Genomic DNA, 23,318 nt, shown 5'->3' with positions numbered 1-23,318 from the left:
AAATGTTTTTTGTCACTGCATACTAAAGTATATTGTATTGTATTGTAAAATTATTTTTTATTAAAAGTAGTTTGATATTTTCTTTGTGATATATTTTTCTAGACTTTAAGTGCGTAAACAAATTGTGTCATGTGTTTTGATCACATTGTTTTGCTTGAATATATTTAGGCAATTGTATGCACTGTACTTTACAAATTCAAAACGACAAAAAGAAACCACAATAATTGTGTTTTCAAAAAAATTGCATCTGAGTCATGCTAGCAGACAGGATGTGACGTAGTTCGGCTGAACTCGGTTCCAATCGGTCGCATTCGGACAGAGTGGGCGTTACCAATCCTCAATCGGTGGTACAATCGGATGATCTCGAGCGGGCGGAGCTTTGTACGAGGAAATGGCTCAGTTGGCTGACAGCCCCGAAGAAAACCGGCGAGCTGCATCTCCACCCGGCACTTTCCCACTGCCATCAGTTTAACGCCGCTTTTACACGATAAACCAGCCGGACATTCACCGACACGCAATCAGCGTCAGAAGGAACAAACTCCTGAATGCTTCAATCTTGAACGCTGAAGTCGGAGATTAGCGCGTCTTGCTGCGGAATGGAAACACAGATTCATGTGCCCGTCGGTTCCCCGGTTATCCGAAAAATCCCGGTTTTCGTGGACGAGCACGACGTGACGGAGGGGGCGATGAAGCTTATCAAGGAGCTGAGGCCGGCGTGGGACAGCGGCAGCGTCAAGACCAAGGTAACGTCACGCTAGCCGCTGGGCTAGCTAAAACATGCTAGGCTAAAGTTGACAGCCATGTAGCATCACCACCGGCGCGAGGGAGGGAGGGACGAGGGCGCGCGGGATCAGCCTCAGCGCCGAGGAAATCCTCTCAATGAATGAGGCACTGAGACCTCCATGTACTTCAAGAGAGTCGGGAAATTCCTGCTTCTTTTTTATGGTTTTTATCGCAGCCATTTATTGGACATAGATAAAAATATTAATGTGGAAAATTTTACAACGCTTAAGACGTCAAACTGTTCTGTTTGTAACTGTAGAGCAGGTCCGCAGCGTTTTCACCATTAGCTTGTAAAAATGAACTCAAGCCAGGAAAATTATTTAGCATTGATTGGCATGCTTTGTTTTTGCTTGTTTAACTAATTGTAGGCATTATATACTCTGGTGCTGAAAAAAAAAAGTTGTTAAATTGGTCTGTTTCGTTATATCGCCACAATAAGAAAAGAAAAAAAGTCGTAAAATAAAACATGCCAACATTTTACGTCAAATAAGTCGAACAAAAATGGAACCAACATGAAATGTTGATTTTTTTTTTCTTCTTCTATGAATTGAATAACTTTCTTCTTATGAAGTTCAGACAGTTTTTCTCCCCTTGGTTTTATGACTTTTTTTTCTTATAATTCTGACAATTTAACGACTTTTATCTCATATTTAATTTATCATTGTGAACCTAGTAGTATAAAGTCGTTTAATTTAAAATAATTTGAATATTTTCAGTTAATTTAGCGTACTATATCCTCAATTTTTACTCAATATTTTGAGCTTTTCGGCTTGCAATAGGAAAATCTGGCAAATGCCATTTAACTAGGCAGCTTTTTATTTTAATATTTATTCTTTTAAAGTAGACTGATTCTGTTTTTTCGTTCAACCTTTTCAAAATAATTGTCCTCATATAATATGTCTTTTTTTGTCTGTCATATCAAAAACTTTGGTGTAATCTGCACATTTCTGCCTCATTAAGTTTTCTGGAACTTTTGAATCGCTGATAAGTTAATGACAAAGGTTAAAAAATAGAGAATCTCATCAAACATGAGAGCATTTCTAAATGTCTGTCTAAATCAAGGAACTAGTCAGTAAAAGTGAGCATGTTGACACTGAGTCATCTTTATTATCTGTCACTGCCCTCTTATCAAATCTTTGTAAAGCGCTGGATCTCCTTCCTTCATGTTTTATTGGTTTCCCTTGATTATTCAACAATGTAAAAGTAAAAAAAAAAAAAGTTTTTTAAATAAAATGTTCTGCATTAAAAAAAAAAGTGTTTGGTTTTTAAAGTGTCTATTCGCACGTAATTTTCCAAATATGAATAGCTAGTGCTGACCTTTTTTCTTGGCTGCAGGGACCCATAGGTTGGAAGAGTTATGTTTAATATTAGGGTTAAACCACCAAATGGTTCTCTTTCTGCTGCTCACCGCTCCTCCAGTGGATGGATTAAACATGGAGAATACGTCTCGCAGCTAGGAGTGTGACAACCAATCGGACTTCAAACTTTAAGTTTAACATTAAATACGTGCGGCCAACAACACAATTCAGCCCTTGACGCACTTAAACGCATGCGGGCAAAGCAGCAGTGTGCATCTTGGCTGCACGTTTTACGTTTGGCTAACATGAATTTCCATCACTTTTTGTGCTTATAACATCAACCTTTGTTTTATCTATCTTGTTTCTCCACTCAGAGCTACAGGCATGAATGCAAATCGAGTCTGCATCAGATAAAGCTCTATCCTTTGTCCTCATAGGTATCGGTTTGAATATTAAAATGTATTAAAGCAGCTGCTTAGAGTTTAAAACTCTCAAAGAAAAAGTTTCTGTGCTGACGTGGACAAAAAATGGGCCGGATCAAAGCAGATTAATTACTTTAATGCAGATTAATTGGAAATGGATTAGAAATTATGTTTGAAGATAATTCTGGAGACTGGACAGTTTGATCTCCTGCAAAGCATTATGAATGTGATTTAAAAAAAAAATTCCTGAAAGAGAAAAGAGAATGAAAAGGAGCAGTCAGCTGAAATATCTTTTTTACTTGACTTATTATTTTAAGACATACTTTCGGTAAACTTATATTTATATTTGGAGTCTTTTTTTTCTCTCAAAGATTCAGATAAGTCTGCAAAAGCTTTAAATAACCAGAAGTTTCTGATGATGTGTTAACTTCAACAAATAAACGCATTCTCAAAAAAATTGCAATTTTATAAATTCCCTAAAATCAAAATTTTAGGCAGATATAGAAAGTCAATACTTTGAGGACGTCAAATGTTTCTGGACTGAAAAGGTAAAGAAATGCAGGCACAAATAATGTAAGAATGACATTTTTCTCTTTAAATGAGAGCAGAAAACCCCCCATAATGATGTGTCTCTGTATTATTAAGATGCAAGTCTTTGCTTTTATTTTATTATATAGAAATATTAATGCAATAAAAAAATTAACAAATGTTAAGATTAGTCAATAATCTGAACGAAAGTTCTTGTTTTTTTCCGAAGGAAGTTCTTTTTGTGGAACAGGAGAACAAACTCAATCTCGATTTAGTTCAGACCCACAATGCATCAGTCACAAATCTTTAAGCATTTTTATTCTAGATTTAAGAAAAAGTAACTTTTTACAAGAGTTTTTCAATTTAATTTTTTTGTGTGTTTAAGTGTTCGAATCGTTTGTGTATTTTTAGCAAAAAGATAGTCAAAACTGAACAGATTTTAAGTTTAAGAAGGATTTATTGTTTTATTATATTCTTAGAATGAGCCAGTTGAAAGGTTTTAAATAAAAAATAGGATTTTTCATATTTATTTTGAAAAGTTTTTATAGTTGTTTTGCAATACAAACCGTGACCCATAAATCGAGGTTTGAACCGAATTTTGCGGAACATGAATTGTTGGATCCCAACTGTCCACACATAGAGAACACAGCGGCAGAGACCGACCTACGAGATGGCTCTAAAAACACGAACAGGCCTCATCTAGAAGGTTCTAAAAGAAGCAGAACTCCAAATAAATGACAGAACCAAAAATCAATCATCTTGAAAGTGAAAGTCCTTCCTTCACTGCATGAGCCTTTGCTCAGAGCACGTTGGTTCCGTCTCCGAGTGTTAGCAATGTCCCAAACACACCTCCTAAGAAATAATTCGCCGCGGTTACATGGACAGAAGTAATTGTAATAAATGCCTGACAGAACAAAAATGTAAATGCGCCGTTCGGAACACTCTGGCCCAATCAGACTCATTCGGATCAAGATTTCCTTCCGATCGAGATCGGTGGGTTATGCCGATTGTTGATCCGATCGTGGTGCATATTAACAATTTATTCCGATGGTGGGTCACTACTGCTCTGTCTTTTATGTCATGCGTAGACGGTGTGGCGCTCCAGAGGAGGCTTTGGAGCGCGAACAGGACCGGTCGGCTGCTCCACGAGAAGGACACATGTCTCTGGGCAGAGCAGGAAGACTCATGAGCGAACAGGCACTTAATAATAATCATGACAATAATAAAAGCACATTTCTGGGACCTTGTACACCAGGGGTGGGCAAACCTTTTGACTTGTGGGCCACAAAAGGTCTTGAAATTTGACAGGAGGGCCGGGCCAGGAGCTGATTCATGAAATGTTTTGGTAACCCAACTCATAAGAGGAAGAAATAACAATTGCTAGATACATATATTTCAAAGCAGAGCTTTTTTTTCTTTCTTTTTTTTTTTGGGTTTTGTTCTCATTTTATTGCCAATTCCACCAATGGGTTGATTACCCTCTGGGAACAACTTGGAGAAATGCTGCTTTCATGTGGTGTTGGAAAGATCGGAAAAATGAATGTTCGACTCGGAAAAAAACACACCTGAACGTTAGAAAAACAACATATCTTCCAACGGCATTTGAATGCAGACTAATTTTCTGCATCTAAACAATGGTCAATGTTTCTGTAGTGCAGCATCTATGGGGAGACACTAAAATGACACGGAAAATAAATCATCATTAAGACTTATCAATATAATTGATTCTAGTTTGGTGGTCCAGATTAGATGGTTTAACGGGCCACATATGGCCCCCGGGCCGTGGTTTGCCCACCCCTGATGTACACAGTTCAGTTCTAATCGGATTCTTGAGCTGATCAAAGATGTTTTGCACATGTAACCAAAGCTATTTACAGCAAAGAAAAGGTTCTGTGGTGTTCTAAGGCAGTGTTTTTCAACCAGTGTGCCAGTGGGAGATGGTCAAGTGTGCCGTGGGAAATTGCCCTCATTAACTGATTTAACAACATTTCCCATCTCCAGGATTTCAGCTCTCTGTTCATCCAAACAGGCCCTGAGCTCTCTGTTCATCCAAACACTGAGGAGTTAGGAATATAAAAGATCGTAAAATACTTTTTCTTTGCGTTTATTTTATTTTATTAAAGACATTTTGATAAGAATGACGTTACCACGATTCAGCTGCAGCTCCGGCTGTATTTTGGAAAAGTCCCGTCGCTTTAACTGTCTCCACCAATCATTCTTGGGGAGCTTAATCACATGTCATCAGTCTGACCAATCAGAAGTGGTTAAAGTCTTCACTTCCTTGTCCCGATTTAGCTCGTAAAGTCGCTCAGTTCTAACAAAAATACCAGCTAAAGTTCGTCTTTAGCGGTGTAGCTTTCCACAGAGTCCGGTATCAGACCGTGGAACAAGTGAACAAAACAATGAAGCACCAACAAGCGATCTCCGCCGGCCGTTTTATGCACTACATCTCCCATGATGCATTGGGTTGTGAGAGTGACAGCGCACAAGGAGATCTGTTGTTAAACGTCTTGAAACCAACGAACACACTTCAAACTGTTTTTAAATCTTCTAACTTAACTTTTATTGCATCTTTTAGAAAAAAACAGCTGCAGTTTCCAGCTTTTTCTGCAACAATTATCTCAAAAATGCATGTGAGACTGTGGAGGGAGGGGCTGTAGATCAATACAGACTATGAGTTTATCCTTTTTTTAAAATTTTTGGATGCTCGTGTGCCGCGGGATTTTTTTAAAGGTTAAAGTGTGCCGTGGCTCAGAAAAGGTTGAAAAACACTGTTCTAAGGGAAAGTCTGGACTTGAATCAGACTCAGATTTAGGATTTTCCTGAAAAGTATTCATTGAAAAATCCTTCTGTGTCTGAATTCAAAGAAAAGTTGAGCTGAACTCCTCCAGGGGCATTAGGAAGGCACATGGAGAACGCTGCATCACCAAATTCACTGCTAGAAAATGACAAATGCTGTTAAACCCTGAAACGGAGAGATTCCAGAACCACTCAATCATTTAAAAGATCATTTCTATTCACTTTGGCTAGCACTGCATGCTTTTTTTTATTACTTCATGATGTAGTTCAGTGTTAAAGACATGTTGATGTGAAACAATAAAGAAAAAAAACTCTTAAACCAAATATTTCTTTAAAAAAATAATTGTTCTGAAATATCCGTTTTCTATTTTTAAATCTCAGATTATACATATTTGATCACTTCTTAATGTTCTGTAACCTTTACACAGTTTCTCACTGTATCATTTGTAAGACACTATCATTTATGGAGGATTTTTACGGTTGGGGGGGCATTATGTGACCATAAATGTCTTACCTAAGGGCAGGTCACAGTCTCGCCTGGGATTTGAACCCCTGACCAGCTGATTATCAAGCAGGCTGCTCAGTGCCGTGATCTGGAACCACCATGTCCAATTGATAGAATAGATTAATAATTCAAAACCTCCACGTGGAATCGAGCAAAGTCTCTTTACAAACGGGGGTGATGTAATCATTTGCCGTTCTTTATACGTCACGTCCATAAAACACTCAACACTGTGATCCACGTCCGATTGATTTTAGAATAAACAGGCTTGTTGGGGAGAGTCTGGACGAAGCATCTGCACCTTCAAGCAGGAGATAAGGCCTTTTCCAGTAACCCTGCAGTGTTATGGAGCGAGCACAGCTGCTGTTTACCGTCTGAGCTGTGAAACACCTGCTGCTGAGAACCCGATAGCCTTCACCTGGATTTGTTTGGACCACAGAGGCCTGCTCCTCTCCACCATCGCCACCCAAACAGGCGCTTCCTGCCAGGAAAATAGACAACAAAATAGACCAAATAAGAAGAAAACCATAATATATCTTTATTATTTAAAATCGGAGGACTCGGATAGACATATAAAGAGGGTATTTCAGAAAGTCTCAAAAAACAGACTTACTTTAAATTAAATAAATGTACTATTAAATCAGGTGAATTTGATTAATGTGTATTTACATAAAAAAAGATTTCTGTATAGTGTGGGACTATCCAGTACCTTCGGTTTTAATGTTATTTAGACACATGCTCTCAAATTTTCTATTTTTTTAAACACCAAGTATCATGTCACCCTTTTTCTGAAATAAAAACCTCATAAATACGAACATTTTACAAACAGTATTTATGAATGATGATAAAAACTTGGATGATTTATCATTTATCTCCACTGTCAAATCGTTAGAATGCAGTGCATTGTGGTCTATATTTGCCAATCCAAAGAGCATCAATGCACACTGAATTTTACGCAGAGACTTCTGGGAAATTTCCAAGGGAGTCCATTTTGGTATTGGAGTTTTGAACATCCCAGCAAGCTGGCAAAATAATTATATAATGCACTAAGTAGTGAGTAGAAAAGGAATTCAGACTTTTGTAAAATGTTTGTTCACATTTATTCTTTACTTGGAAAATGAGACGTAATTGCTGTTAATAAAATATTCGTGGGCATGTGTACAGATTGCGTTTTAATCCAGTGCTGTGGATGGTCCCACTCTATAGTCTCGTCTGTTATTTATCTCACCCTATGGCGTCCAGTAATGTTTGTGTGTCTTTTCTATTCTTAAAGTTGGTGTTTCATGATTCGTGTTTGGCGGGAACCAATAATCGCTGTGGCAGTGCGGTCTTCCTCGCCGGGATGCAGGATCCCAATAGTTCTGTAGAGCTTTTGTTCAGTTAATTCCTTCGTTTCTTGTCGGAAATTGGTGATAGGCGGGGCTAAAATGTCTAGAAAGCAAACGTTCGTTCATTTTAATATAGTTTGGGTTAAAAATGTAAAATCCAAAGCAAATAGAAGAAAGCTGGTTAATGCCGTCTGCTTGTGTATTTCCATTTCTTAAGGATCAGAGTGCTTTAAAAATGACACAATTTCGAATATTAGTGGCAGAGCTGTCTTGGTGTTGGAAGGGGCGTGGCCCCAAGAACATCTTGACCCACATGGCGGAAACCAAACCTGTGACCCAGCAACTAAAAGTGGGTCGCCCATTGGGGCACAGCTAGCATTCTGAAAAACGTGATGCTAAAATTGTATTAGACCGTTGGTGACATTAATATATTTTTTTTTTTTTTTTTTTTTTTAACTTGTCCTGTCCAACAGCTGGGCATTAATGACATTAAGTGACATTAATATTAACATGACATTGACAGTAAGGTAATTTGTTAATTAATATTTAAGCCTTTAATTGAAACCATATTGTGACATTATTGGTTGCTCAAAGGGGTAAACACTTTCAAAGCAAAATTTGATTTTTGTTAGCATACCAAAGGGGGCGTGGCTTCTGTAGATTATTTTAGCTTTAGTAACATTAGTAGTTGAAAGTGATCAACTTCAGTTGTGTAATTGAAGTGCTGGATTGCTAGAGAACAAAATGTAAATGTTTGTTACGCTTTTTAAAATGTTACTTTTCTTATTTTTTTTATTTCTTTCTCTTCTACAGAAACGTCCAAAACACTTTAAAATAGAAATCTCTGTATGAAAAGAATTCATACTGTATGTCCTTGTCTCATGTGATTGACGTGTTTCTATTGGATTTCCTCTGTCCGAGTTTTAGCTGATCGCTGTGTAGCTTAACATATTTAGTGCTTCATTGTGCGGCGATGGGGAAGGCGCACGTGCGTCTGTTTGTGCGTGCGCCTATAGCAGGGAAGCCCCGCATGCCCATCTTTGTGGGGAGTCGCGGGTGGAATGCCAGAAATGTGCGAGTGAGCGTCTGGCAGACAGTGTTTTTGTGTTGTCGCTATGTTTGCGGCATCTGTGTGCTCTGCTGTCACATCGAAAAGCTTTTTGTTCCCCTCATCGAAAACATTTTTTGGGGGAAAACTGTAGTAAAGTGCAAACGGAAATGGTTTGAGACGGATGATCAAAATTCTGGGTTATTCTGGAACAGATGGGAAATGCTCACACGCACAGTTTCCTCGAGTCTTGGTTGTGGAAGTTTCAGTTACATCCACGTATTTACAGCTCTAAAGTGAGGTTTGGAAAAATCAGTTAGATAGGATGGAGTTTAAAAAGCAGGATGGCTTTTAGAGTAAAAAGGGGCTCCACAAGGCAGAGATAACGGTACAGTCAAGGCTCTGTCCAAACCATTAGGGGCCTGAATGTGACATCACCCAATGATAATGGCTCCCACAAACTAAAGTCAATTTAATCACCATTTTTTTCGCGATTAGTCCTAGTTGGTCGAGTAAACATTTTTATGACAACTGCTCTCACCAATTAGTCAGCTTGTTGAAAGGCCACACCCCTACCACCCAAAGCGTGTTCAGAAGAATCTGTTGATTGTCAACTTAAGACCTCATACTGCTATTCAGGCCTCTGATTGGCCAGTTTATAACTTGAATCACTTGTAGCACAGTAAAACTATAAAATAAAATAAAAATTTGGTTGAGCAAATGTTTAATAATAGCAAGAATAGTTATTCTGACAAAAGGAATGACGGAGTAATTGCTGTTTATGTCTCAATAGAGGTTTATGGGAATTTGGTTTCTTGGAACCAGCAGGTACTTCCTGGTTGGAAAGCGAGGGGGGAGGTGTCACATTTGTTGTAAAATGAACACGCTGGATGTTTGGTTTGTTCTGTTATCTGTTATAACAAAGCATTAATGGAGGGTATCATACATTTTCTTATCTTTTTCTTAAACCTATAACTTACTTCTCAAAATGCCAATGATATTAAACTGCTGACTAGATTCAGTCATTGGTGTAGCAGGCAGCCAAAGAAAACTGAGTCCTCATTGTTGGTCCCAAGTGTTTTAGTCCAGGAGAATCATTCAGAGACGTAGAAGCCTAACAGGATGGACCAAAACGTCTTGTTAAACCAAATCAGCTTTTTTATTTTTACCTCCTCAGTTTTGACTGATTGCCTTTAAACTTTAGCTTTGCACCTTGCGGTGTACATTTTTCTCTGTACTTTTCAAAGTAAAACACACCCTTTCACAATGTAACACCTAAAAAAAAATCCTCCCTTTTCTTAATATCAAAATAAAATTTTTTTCATGTAGAAATATACAAAGCTTATATAATGACAAACATTTACAAAAGTTTTAAATATGTTTTTATATTTTTGTCTTTATATATGATAGTCAGTGGAGCAGGGTGATGGTACAACTATTTTTGATCAAAGTATCAGCTCATTATTAAGAATGAAGAGAATAATATTCTTACTCTTTAAGCGTATTTACCTTTTTATCTTTTGTCACAATAAAACTGAAAACCCAACAATTTTATGAGGTAAAAAACAGTATAGTTGAAAATAAATTCAGGCACATGTGGGTAATCCACTTTTAGGACGGTGTAGGTACCGGATGTTCTCGGGTTGCCGGATGTTCTCGGGGTCCTTCAGGGTCCTTCAAATGAGTTATATCACTAGAGGAGACATCACGTGGTTCCTCATGGGAGGAGAGCACCGCCATCTTGGTGAGGTCAAGTTTTGAAGCCCAAATCACTTTTATAACATTTAATAAAGAGCTCTGTTTTTGCTTTCAATCACTTCATTATATGAAAAAGAAGAATGGCTTGAAATTGCTTAGTTTTGTTCAGAAATACAAACTTCACGAGTACCCCTAACTTAACTAGTATTAGACTACTTAGATTTATTTCTATGTTCCTTTATTTTATTTTACTTATGTTTTTATTCATTTGTGTGTTATGTTCATTGTTTCTTTTTTTCCCCTCTATTCTTTATTTTCTATGTCAATATTTTATATTTGGCAATGGTGACTGATCTTCGAGGCAATATTGATTACATCGTTATTGTTCGTTGTTAACGTAAATGTCATTATTAATGTATGATACCGCAATTGTCAATAAAGTTTTTAAAAAAACTTAGCGACGTTAACTCATTGGTCGTGGCAACTTACAGCCAATCAAATAGTGTGACGTCATCATTGGTCGAAGGACCCCGAGAACATCCGGCAACCCGAGAACATCCGGTACCCACAACGGATACATTGAAGTCTGTTTAGACCAGGTTCGCAAAGTTTTTGTAGCAGAGGGCCGAATTAGGAACTCGACATAAGACTGGGGGCCAATTTTGGTGAAAAAAATGGATAAACAGAAAAATGTTGTTTTTAAAAACTTAAATGACCAAGTGTCATTTTTACAGTTAACCAGGCCATCCAGATGTTTTCCCGGAGGTTGGTGCCTTGATCTTCTACTCGTCTAGTAATTGTATCATTTGACAGACTTTCTTTTGCTCTGGACAAACAATGTCAGCTACTTTCAGCATACATTGTTTTTACAAACTCCCCGTCACTGAAGGGCTTGCTAAGCCGGGCCTTTTCCAAAGCCAAAACATAGCTAGCTTCTGTCACAGCTTCACTGGATTTAGCCACTTTTGTAAACATCTGCTGTGCAGCATAGCTTTGTTGTAATTGTTGGAGCTTATTGTTTCAATAAATTTGTTATAATTTTTATGATTTGTGAAGATTTATATTGAATTCTTTAATCATTGCATTACCTGCTTGCAAATTAGGCACAGGACTTTGATCAGCCCATGAAAGGACAAAGTAAGCATTTGAAAGCGCCTTTTCTCCTCGCCAACACAACATTTTTCCCCAAAGGAACCTGCTCTGGCTCTCTTTTATTGAGGGCCACAAAAAATCTTCCCGCGTGCCGCCATTGGCCCCGGGCCGCACTTTGAGAACCCCTGTTTTAAACGTTGGGACGGTTGTCAATGAGAGGAGCACAGCAGTGTGAATCTCTACTGGTGGTGTTTGGGTTTGAAACGAAAACAGTGGAAAAGAAAAGAAACGTTTATTTCTTCTCTGAAGTTCTTCACCGATGGAACCACCAACAAGCTGGTTGGCTGCTACGTGGATGAGAGTCCGGAGGACGTGGTCCTGGTCCGGGTGTACGGAAACAAGACGGAGCTGATTGTGGACAGAGATAATGAGCTCAAAAGCTTTCAGGTGAGTGGAGATCTGCCGTGGAGCTTTGTCTGCATTAATCAATCGCCTCTCCAAGGTGTAAAACCCCCAGCCCCCCCCACCTCTCTGCAGGTGCTGCATGCTAACCACTGCGCGCCCCGCCTCTACTGCAGCTTTCAAAACGGCATCTGCTATGAGTTCATGCAGGGAGACGCTCTGGGCCCGCAGGACGTCCGGGATCCAACCTTACTCAGGTCAGAGCAAATTCTAATTGATTTTATTTCTACCTTTCTACCATGTTTTTCTACCATGTAAAAAAAACGGCTCAAGGTGCTGTACATAAAAACAACCAAGAACGCAAAAACACCAATCCCAACTCGTGCAATAAAATACTTAAAAAAGCCCCTCATAATAAAATACACAAAAACAAGCACAAGTAAAAGAGAAATGACTAAAAAAAAAAACTAAAGAAGAAAGAACTTGAAAGGTATGCCTGGGCGAAAAAACGATTGAATGAATTTATTTGAACGTTTTTGCTACGGGCGATTAAAAGCAAAAAAAACCTAAATCGAGTTTTTGTGTAATGGCGCATTTTTGGCTCCCCAGAGCTTCCGTAGTGTTATACAGACGAGGCCCGTCGTTTTTTGTCCTGACCCTGGGACCTTCAGCAGGACGGTCTTAGGCAGGGGTGCTCATTACGTCGATTGCGATCGACCGGTCGTTCTTCAAGAAGATGAGGGTAGATCGCATGTCAGCAAAGATAAATAACAAAAAAAAAAAAGTACTTCTAAAAAATCCACAAGCCAATCAAAATCCTCACTGAGAAGTACGGGACATAATTGACATGCAGAACAGCCAATAGGACATCCTCTGAAACATATGTCACTGCACATGCGTGTTTAAATTCACTTAGTGCAAATTCTGTCTGTCGTAAACTCTCTTTCTGTCCCGCGGCAAGTCAAGTCCCCGGCAGAAGACCACTCCGGACAACCGGAGTGTTTATTGAAGCCGCCCCGCGTGTCTCCTCCTGCTATCGCCTCTGCAGTTCTCGCCCGATAAATACGAGCTCATTAAGGAAGCGTTTTTTTTTCTGTGGAACGCGCTTCGTACGCAGCCATCGGCGCCTTTGAAATGCCACGCTCCCCGCATTGCACGATATACAACAGAGCATCACATACGACAGTCGTTGCTTTCTGTCTTTGTAATAAAATGCCTCATCTGTTAATACAAATGTGTCTTTGTGTACTCTTATTGTGTAGGTTTTAATCATCAGTACATAAACAACAATGTACAAATAAACATGTAACTCATAAACAAACATTTACTAATAGCAAATGTTAGAAAATAGGAAAATACTACTTACTAATAGTATATATATATAAATACACTGACCAAAAATATAAACGCAACACTTTTGTTATTGCTCCCATTTTTTATGGTAAGAACTCAAAGATGTGAAACATTTTCCACATACACAAAATAACCAGTTCTCTGAAATATTGTTCACAAATCTGTCTAAATCTGTGATAGTGAGCGCTTCTCCTTTGCCAAGACAATCCATCCCACCTCGCAGGTGTGCCATATCAAGATGCTGATTAGACAGCATGATTATGGCACAGGTGTGCCTTAGACTGGCCACAAGAAAAGGCCACTCTGAAATCTTCAGTTGGATCACACAGCACAATGCCACAGATGACACAAGTTTTGAGGGAGCGTACAATTGGCATGCTGATAGCAGGAATGTCCACCATAACTGTTCCTAGGGAATTAAATGTCCATTTCTCCACCATAAGCCGTCTCCAAAGGCGTTTCCGAGAATTTGGCAGCACATCCAACCGGCCTCACAACCACAGACCACGTGTAACCACACCAGCCCAAGACCTCCACATCCAGCATGTCCACCTCCAAGATCGTCTGAGACCAGCCACTTGGACAGCTGCTGAAACAATCGGTTTGCATGACCACAGAATTTCTGCACAAACTGTCAGAAGCCGTCTCAGGGAAGCTCATCTGCATGCTTGTGGTCCTCATCGAGGTTTCGACCTCACTCCAGTTCGTCGTCATAACCGACTTGAGTGGGCAAATGCTCACATGCGATGGCGTCTGGCATGTTGGAGAGGTGTTCTCTTCACGGATGAATCCCGGTTTACACTGTTCAGGGCAGATGGCAGACAGCGTGTGTGGCGTCGTGTGGGTGAGCGGTTTTCTGATGTCAATGTTGTGGATCGAGTAGCCCACGGTGGTGGTGGGGTTATGGTATGGGCAGGCATGTGTTATGGGCGAAGAACACAGGTGCATTTCATTGTTGGCATTTTGAATGCATAGAGATACCGTGACGAGATCCTGGGGCCCATTGTTGTGCCGTACATCCAACAACATCACCTCATGTTGCAGCATAATAATGCACGGCCCCATGTTGCAAGGATCTGTACACAATTCTTGGAAGCTGAAAACATCCCAGTTCTTGCATGGCCAGCATACTCACCGGACATGTCACCCATTGAGCATGTTTGGGATGCTCTGGATCGGCGTATACGACAGCGTGTTCCAGTTCCTGACAATATCAAGCAATTTCGCACAGCCATTGAAGAAGAGTGGACCAACATTCCACAGGTCACAATAGACAACCTGATCAACTATAATCAAAGGAGATGTGTCGCACTTCATGAGGCAAATGGTGGTCACACCAGATACTGACTGGTACCCTGACCCCCTCAATAAAACAAAACTGAAGATTTCAGAGTGGCCTTTTCTTGTGGCCAGTCTAAGGCACACCTGTGCAATAACCATGCTGTCTAATCAGCATCTTGATATGGCACACCTGCGAGGTGGGATGGATTGTTTTGGCAAAGGAAAAGTGCTCACTATCACAGATTTAGACAGATTGGTGAACAATATTTCACAGAACTGGTTGTTTTGTCTATGTGGAAAATGTTTCACATCTTTGAGTTCATACCATAAAAAATGGGAGCAATAACAAAAGTGTTGTGTTTATATTTTTGGTCAGTGTATATATACACACGCAGACAGGTAGATTTTCAAGACATTGTAGACTCTAAAGTAGCTCACATGCCAAAAAAATGTGAGCACTCCTGGTCTAAGGCATTTACATAAGCTAAAGGCAAGTCTGAAATAAAAGAAGGACCAAGACCATGAACACACTTAGAAATTATTAAAAGAATCTTAAAATCAATCCTGAAGCTGACAGGGGAGCCAGTGCAGAGATTTTAAGATGGATGTAATGTGCTGCCTCTTCCTGGAAAAAAACAAAACAATTAACCTACTTCACTTTTTTTACGTTAACTTTAAGACCCACTCCGAATTTTAAAAAAAAATCCAGTTTGGGTATTTTCAACATGTTCTTGTGTCATTATTCTGATGATGGAGGACATGTATAAAGAAAATTCAGCTTAAAATAGCATTTCTGAGTATTTCTTTATTCAGGTTGTTGGGAATCAGGAGCAAACGGCAGAAGTCCGCTCACCCCCTTGTACTTCTTGGTCCTTTCAGACTAATAGCTCGGGAAATGGCTCGTATCCATGCCATCCACGCCCACAACGGCTGCATTCCCAAACCCAGCCTTTGGATGACCATGAGGAAGTACTTCTCCCTTTTGGCCACAGAGTTCACCGAGCAGGCCTCCAACTCCAGGTGAGATCCCGCTGGTCGCACGTCGCGATAAACATTCAAAAGCAGCCACCTGATTTGCCTGCATGATCAGTCCAGGAGATGGAAGCTGCTCTAAAAAAACCACCATGTGTCATCTGAGAGCGCCGGATGGTTGGAAGTTTTGGTTGGGGTCAGTTGGTTGACGCCCCACTGAGTGGATTCAGTTTTTTAACAGACGGTTATCACATTCCAACCATTTTAGGGTCGGTGCAATTTCTGCTGTTAGCACTATGCTAGCAGGCAGTCATCACGTCAAATAGCTGATAATAATATTTTTGTAATATTCTTCATTTTACATTTATTATATCTTTTCATTCAAATGTTCCTCTATATTTCAAACAAAACCATGTTTTCAGAACTTATGCCATTCAATTAAACTCAAGTCTCATTTTTCAGTCTATGAAAAACACTTGAAAGCTTTACTTTGTAAAGGAGTAATCACTGATACTTTGAAGATGTACTCCCTTCCTGTGACACTAGTATGTAGCTAGTTTACTTTACCATAAAATCCAATAATAATTTGTAATTTTAGAGCCATGATTACATTGCCTTAAGAGTATTTTCTCTTTCACCATACTGTATTTATAAAAAATGTAAATTTGTGATCTCGGACGTCGCAAATGTTTGTGCTCATTTTTCTGGAACAGATCGTGAATACCCGAGTATCCAGATACTCGTTTCAGCGATATTTTTTTTCTGTCGGCAGAATTGATGTATGAATCGACCTGCAGAAACTTTTAGCTTTTAGGGGCTTTTGTAAAGAAACTGAGACAAAAGACAAAAAGAAATAAGAAAATGAGAAAGATCAGAAAAGACTTTTTGACTTTTGGGTGCAAGCTCAAGATGCTAAAGGATGCCCAAGAACTACAGCAGATGTCTCAAAGTAGTCACCTACAAAATGCACAATGCTGAAAAAGGAAAAAAAATAAAAAGAAATCTCCAAATACCAAAACGAATGGGTTGGAGTGAAATCATAAAGCTGTAAAAAGTGAATGCTTTTAAATGATTACCCTTGAGTTGATTTAACTGCTGCGTTTACCTGGTTAATAAATAAAAAGCCATTAAAATAGTTTGAAGGCTGAGGACAAGTGAAGGAGGCTGCTGGAGTGTTAAAATCCTGAAAGATTTTTCCACATAAAAGTGTTTGAGTCTCGATGAACATAAAGATTCCTAAAAGTTGGAAGCCCTCCTGTGTTCAATCGCAATGTCAATTTCAATGTAGGATCTTTGTTGGGTGAAGGTCTTCATTTAAGATGGTTCTATGTTCCCCAGATTGATAATGACACACTTGTTTAGAAGGTGATATCCAAGAACATTTTAAAATGAACTTATTCTGAAAACGAAACCGTTGTTGGTTCCTCTCTGCTGGGAGAACACAGAGGTGAAGTCTTCGCCGTGGTGATGAGTTGATGCATATTTGTGTTGGACAGACACGCCAAACTGTGGGTTTCACGGGAACGTGAGCAGCACCTCACAACCCCACGAGAACCCCACCAAACACCTGCGACCTGCTGGCTTCAGCTTCAAGTGTGTAGACGTTTTTTTTCTTCGTCTGGAACATTTCCTGAAACTCGTACAGCCGGAGAGACCTCTGAAACCTTTTCCCCTCCTGTTACATAACTGTAACCTTAATAGCCGCCCGCCGCGGTGCCACAGCCACTCGCTGAGCTATCAGGTGTTTGCGTTACCAAGGAGGGGAGAAAAGTGATCTGAGCTGACCGCAGGTAGGACCTAGTGTTTGTAGAAACTGTGTAACTGTCTTCTGTGGCTTGGTGCTATCACAGCAGATGCAGATACATGTCCACCTTTGCTTCGTATGCAGAAGCAGACAATACTCCCGTCCAAACTGACTGTAAAGACTCTTCGGCACTGTCTAACGTCTGAAAGGCGTTAAGGTTTTGTCTTGTTCCCCTCACGGCAGAAACAGAGTCAGGCTGCCTCGCAGACACCTGGCGCCGCCTTCACAGCAGGCCGTGGGAGTGGGAAAAAAACGGACCTTTCCCTAATGCCGCTCTCTTCCCAGAATCCAGCAGCGGGTTCCCAGCAAGGCGGTGCTGGAGGAGGAGATGGTGTGGATGAAGGAGCATCTGTCCACGCTGGGATCGCCTGTGGTGCTGTGCCACAACGACCTGCTCTGCAAGAACATCATCTACAACAGCAAAGAAGGTGTTGTCATTTGAGTCCCATTGTTATTTAAAACATTCAGGTTTTAGCAGAATTTTTTTAAAGCAGTTTTCTGTCTCAGAATCACATTATATGACACATTAAATGAAAAAAAAAACAAATGTTATGAATTAAAGTTACACCTACAAACGGAGATGGAATGGATCAAAAACAATAATTTCTTTCCATAACCAAATAACTTTCTGTTATTTGGACGTTTTTCCAAAAACTAAATCCACCAACTCTGAACCTCCTCTCATGTGAGAATCAGCGACTCAAGAGTTTTCTTGTTTGTTTGTTTTTTGCTGTGAAGCTGAACCGTATTCCAGCTAAAAGTCCCCTCTGTCTTATCTTCTGTTGGGACGAAAACACAGAGGAGCGAGGCCACTGTGTCCCAGGTAGAAACAAACTCACCACCTCCCTGTGGCCGTTAAGCCTTGTTGTTCTTTGGAGGAGCACAGAGAAAAGTGCTGAATGGAAAAAACCAAGCCCTTCACAGTAACTACAGAACTTCTTGGAAAGAAAGGAAACGCGTGTTCATGATCCCACCTGACGTGGACGCAAGCTGTTCTTCCACCGGCGCCTTGGACCGAACAATTAAATAAAGTTTCAGACGTACACAGTCCAGAAATGACAGAACAGTACAGCTTTATTGCAAATGAATTGTAACTCGTTACAATTCCTATAGCCGCTTCACAGAAAAATGTTCTCCTCCAAGTTGTTTTTCTGCACTTTTTACATTAACTTTAGTAGATTTAGGACGATAATCTACTTACTTAGTTACATCAAATCTACCTTACAACTTTTTGTTTTTAAATGTTTGCACCATTTATTGAAGCGAAACCCGGTTGAATCCGAACTGGAACAAAACCCAAACGTCGCCTTGTGTGATCTGGACAACGGCGCTGATCTCATGAGGGGGCTGCAAAGAGCATCAGGCCTGTTGAGACGAGGGAGGGGGTTGAAATGGCATTTTTTCACTTAAATAAAAGTTATTGAAGTAATGCTACTTGTGCTCGAGTCCTTTGGATGGTTTACCTGCTTCCAGCAGCTTCCACAAAGGCAGGAGTTCATAGCGACGCTTCAGTTTTCTTCTCGTTTGGGGTTGATGGATTTGATCATCTTGTCTCTACCTTTTTAAAGAGGTTTTTTTTTGGTTTCTTTAGCAACCAGTATTACTGCTTACCTGTGCAAAGAATTCTGGGTATAAATGAATGAATAGTGTTGAAGTCAAACCTGACAAAAACCTGCTCCCTCCTGGTGTCTTCTAGGTCACGTGCGCTTCATAGACTATGAGTATTCCAGCTACAACTACCAGGCCTTCGACATTGGAAACCACTTCAACGAATTTGCAGGTTTGTGGATGCTCTGGGAGGTTCTGTCCAACAGAGCCCCGAGGTCGTATCTCAGCGGCGGGGTTTGTTTCCTGTGTGATCAGGCATGGCGGAGCTGGACTACGGACTCTACCCGAGTCGGGAGATGCAGATGGTTTGGCTGAAGGAGTACCTGATGGCGTACAAGCTGTTCACCAAGAAAAGCGAGGAGGTCAGCCCCCGAGAGCTGGAGACGCTCTACGTTCAGGTCAACAAGTTTGCTCTGGTGAGGGACACGCGCTTCCTGTTAGGCATTCATGTCTTCAGCGTCCAACTTGTCTCTTCTATCTGTCTCAAGGCCTCTCACTTCTTCTGGGGGTTCTGGGCTCTGATCCAAGCCAAATACTCCTCCATCGACTTTGACTTTCTCGGGTAAGTGTCACCGGCCGGCTTGTGCGGGTCAAGCGCCCTACCGGCTCGTTTCAGTAGATTTTATTTTCACCAGCTGGTCGTTAAGTCACTACGCTTTCAGAAAACGGTCAGATTGTAAGCTTTGTACGTCGTGATATGAAGAAGGAAGTTTGAGACATTTGTTTTTGGATTGAGTCATTTGACCCGTTTAAAGTACTTAATTAAGTCCTGATGTGCTGAAATAGGACCTCATGGCCTTTCCATTGATATCTGTATGTTAGGGTGGGATAGGTGGAACAAAATGGAGACTACAGAGGACAAGAAGTTCATGGTTCTCAGGAAGAGAACTTCACACTCAAATCAGCTTAACAACCATTCAAGGAAAATGTATTTTTGTGCATATTTATACAGTTGGGAGCTCATTAATTTTCCTTCTGAAGTTGTAAGGAACATTTTTATGGGACAGGCAGTGTGTGGCTGTGTTCTGACCCTAAACCAACTCAGAAAGGCTTTAAAAATCCTCTCTGACTGAAAATGGCTTTGGAACACGTTTCCTGGTGAGGAAGAACAAATATAAAGAAAATTCAGCATGACATTGCATTTCTTCGTATTTCTTTATTAAAATCGATGCATCCACTACCAGACAACTAGATTCATGTACAGTACAGCCCTTCTCATTCATTTGAATGAAAAAAGTTTGTCCAAGCTCTTAGTCTTTACTGCACGTCTTCGTTTTCCTCGTCTGAGCCGTTTTCTGGCTCAAAACTGTACAGCTGGAAAGTTTTTATATTTTTCACCGTTTTTGTGGTGTGAGGGGCTGTAAGCTAGCTGGAGAATTGCGTAAACCAATCAGTGACAGAAAGTGGAGATGGACTCACTCCTGCCAACAGTCCTGCCCACAACTCAGAGGGGATTTACTAATGAACGTCTGCCGCTCTGCAGAAACTATGTCCCAGAAAACTACCCAGGTTTTCTGGTTCAGGCTAAAACCAGTATCATCATAATGAAAATGCATCAAAAGATGACTGGAATGGGACTGTAAAGAGCGTCTCCGTTTGTCTGGCAGGTACGCTGTGCTGCGCTTTGACCAGTACTTCAAGACCAAACCTGAGCTGATGGCGCTGCAGATTCCAGAGTGATCGGAGCCGGGGGGGCCTCAGAGCGGCTGCAGCAGGAAACCCTGGAGCCTCCTGCGGGACGGACTCCTCTGTCCGTTCATGGACCACGGCTTGGTGTGCCTGGCACCTTCTTTCCTTCCTCCTTCATTCCTCCAGCCAGCCCGACCTCTGCAGCCTTTTCAGTTTATGTGGAGAAGAGCCGGTTTTTCAGTCATGAGGGAGAAAGTTCCTCCCTCTATCAGCTGAAAGGTCGCTGCTCTTTTTCTTCCGTTTTTCTGCGAGCCCGACTGATCTGCATCACTGATTGAAGTTTGCGTGTCCTGCTCGCCGTAGAGGCGACAGACGGCTGCTTTTCCACCCTCCTGACTTTTACGGTTACAGCGCTTCGCTCTGTTAAGTTTCCATTAACATTTTGGAGGCTCTTGGAAAATCGTGACCTCACTTCACCTCCTCTTCTTCTCCATCCTGGACATTAAAGCTTCTCCATCTGTGGGACAGATGGAGAAGCTTTAATGTCCGACATTTCTTTAGTTTTTCCCGAAGCCTCCTTGCTTTTTGGAGCAAATCATAGCTTGAGATGGGGAGAAAGCAGGAGGTCCGGCATCAGCATTTCCAGAAAAATGACTGACCTCACTTAGTTTCAAGCTTAAACTTTTTTAAAAATAGAAGAATGTTCTTAAGGCAGCCTTTTATTGTCTTCTTTTGTATTATTTATGCCTCCATCCCCTCTTTGAGCCATAAAACACTCATAGCTGATGCTTATCAACAGCTTTCTTATCTCCCGGTTCGTCTGAAGTCGGCGTCGTTAAAAGTGGGCGGGGCTTTTATCGTTGTCCCACAGTGTTGGCGCAGAAAACACAACCATCGTGGGAGATGTTCGTGTGGAGGTTTGAGGATTTCCACGGTCATGAAAGCTCCTGTTTGGGGAGCAAGAAAAGCACTTTGAAGCCAAAAAGGGGCAATGGAGACAGAGAAAATGATAAATGTGACAAGTCCAGACCCGGACTGAACTTGCACTCCCTAGAAACACTGCCTGACATTCAAAAAATTATAGATTAATTCCTCAAATTAGGTATTTGTGGCCACAAATTAGTATTTTGTGCACATAAGTTAGCGTTTTATTAAATGCTAAGTAAATACCAGAAATAGTATTTTAGAATCTTCAATTACTTCTTATTTGTGGCCACAGAATATTTCTTTGTGTGCACAAAATGCTCATTTGTGGAAAAGAAATACAAAATTCTGGACATAAAATGCTAATTTGTGCCTAGAAAATGCTTGTTTCCACAAAATGCTAATTCAAATGGTTTTTTTTTTAATGTCATGTCCAGGGCTCCATACTTGAAGGTTCACAAAATAAAACACTTTGCGTCCACATGTCTGAAACACATCGGTTTGACTCCACTCTGGAACTAAATTGGGAAATATACTGAAAATTCTGCAGACTTCCCAGTTAAATCATTGGGAAAGTTGCACTGAGAGGAGATGCTCGTGCACACTCCTCAGACAGCTTTCCAAAAATAAAAATACATGAATTGAACAACTTTTTTAAAGGAAAAACACTTTTTTTTTATTCCCCAAATGCAAAAATCTCCAAAAGATTTTAGCAAAGATGACGGGACACGGCATTGCTGTTGGCTGCTTTAATGTAGATTCAGAAGGAAATAATAAACAGAGTTTGAGCTTGAAAAGAATAATGATGGGATGAAATTGGACTTTTTAGGGCTGGAAGAGATGAGACTGAACCCACAGCAAAGCAGACACTCGAATTCTTTCTGAGCTGGAGTCCAGCAGTAGACGTTTGTGATAAGAATTCATTCTAAAGTTCAGAAAATATTAAATTCAGAAGAAACACCGAAACAGTTTTGATAAAAACTCCTGGAATTTTCAAAATAAGACGTTTCTGGCAAGATAAAGCAGCATATTTCTTGAAAATGTTCGTTATTTGTGTAGTTTTTTTTTTATGTGTGGGCTGCTGCACGCAGGCTGTGAGAAGATCCAACCACTCTGGGATTCAAAGCAGATAATTTATTGATTCTTAATGTCACATATCCACTTTTATTTTCTAAAATAGTTTGCTTCAGAGATTGCGTTGCAGTTCATTTGATATTTAACTCTTTTGTGTGTGATTGAGTGAGTGAGAGTGTGAATGTATTAATGTAATTATAAAACCTTGTTGAGAACAGTTTTTTTTTCTTTGTAAGCTTATATTTAATTTCTGTAAATGCTTTTTGACTTGAACTGTTAGCCGCTGAGTTGAAAGATGCCGTGTCAGCAGATGTGACTCTTCGGCTCAAAGGGGATGGAGGATGTAAATACTGTAAGAAAAACTGTGAAAAGCTGACTGTACAGTGATCTGTAACACCTGTAGCAGTGGAAAGGAGAGTTATTTAACATTTGTCGGTAAATATTTCCAATAAAGAGAAAGAAATGATTTTAAGCAGCAGCTCTCTCCTTTTCTTCAGTTTCTTCCTGTGTTTTTGAGTTGGCTCTTTCTCTGCCCTGATGTTGGGAATGAAATAGGAGAAACTCCAGCTGTGGGATATTTTGCCAAACATCTGGGAACACACTACAGCACGTCTAAACTTTTGCTTTTTAATTCATACTCACATTTTTACATTAACACAGCCTGTTGATCTGTACGGATGGCCTTAAAAGAACGCCAGTGAGGTCACATCTTCCGTTGAGGCATCCATGAAGGAGACGGCCCACAGCAACAGCTGACAGAATTCTAGGGGTGT

General features: G+C 40.4%; 1 protein-coding gene across 1 annotated transcript; it reads left to right on the top strand.

Moving 5' to 3' along the window:
• Positions 1-273: 273 nt before the first annotated feature.
• Positions 274-23,017, top strand: etnk2 (ethanolamine kinase 2). Its single transcript, XM_004069043.5, has 9 exons — positions 274-743; positions 11,808-11,945; positions 12,036-12,157; positions 15,414-15,554; positions 17,596-17,738; positions 19,007-19,090; positions 19,174-19,334; positions 19,407-19,480; positions 20,526-23,017. The coding sequence occupies exons 1-9, from the start codon at positions 597-599 to the stop codon at positions 20,596-20,598; spliced, it is 1,083 nt and encodes a 360-aa protein (XP_004069091.1). The 5' UTR covers positions 274-596; the 3' UTR covers positions 20,599-23,017.
• Positions 23,018-23,318: the final 301 nt, after the last annotated feature.

Source organism: Oryzias latipes, chromosome 5 (assembly GCF_053564925.1).
Source record: "Oryzias latipes strain Hd-rR chromosome 5, Olatipes_Hd-rR_3.1".
In the NCBI taxonomy this organism is placed as follows: domain Eukaryota; kingdom Metazoa; phylum Chordata; class Actinopteri; order Beloniformes; family Adrianichthyidae; genus Oryzias; species Oryzias latipes.
This window is presented reverse-complemented; position numbering and strand designations above follow the sequence as displayed.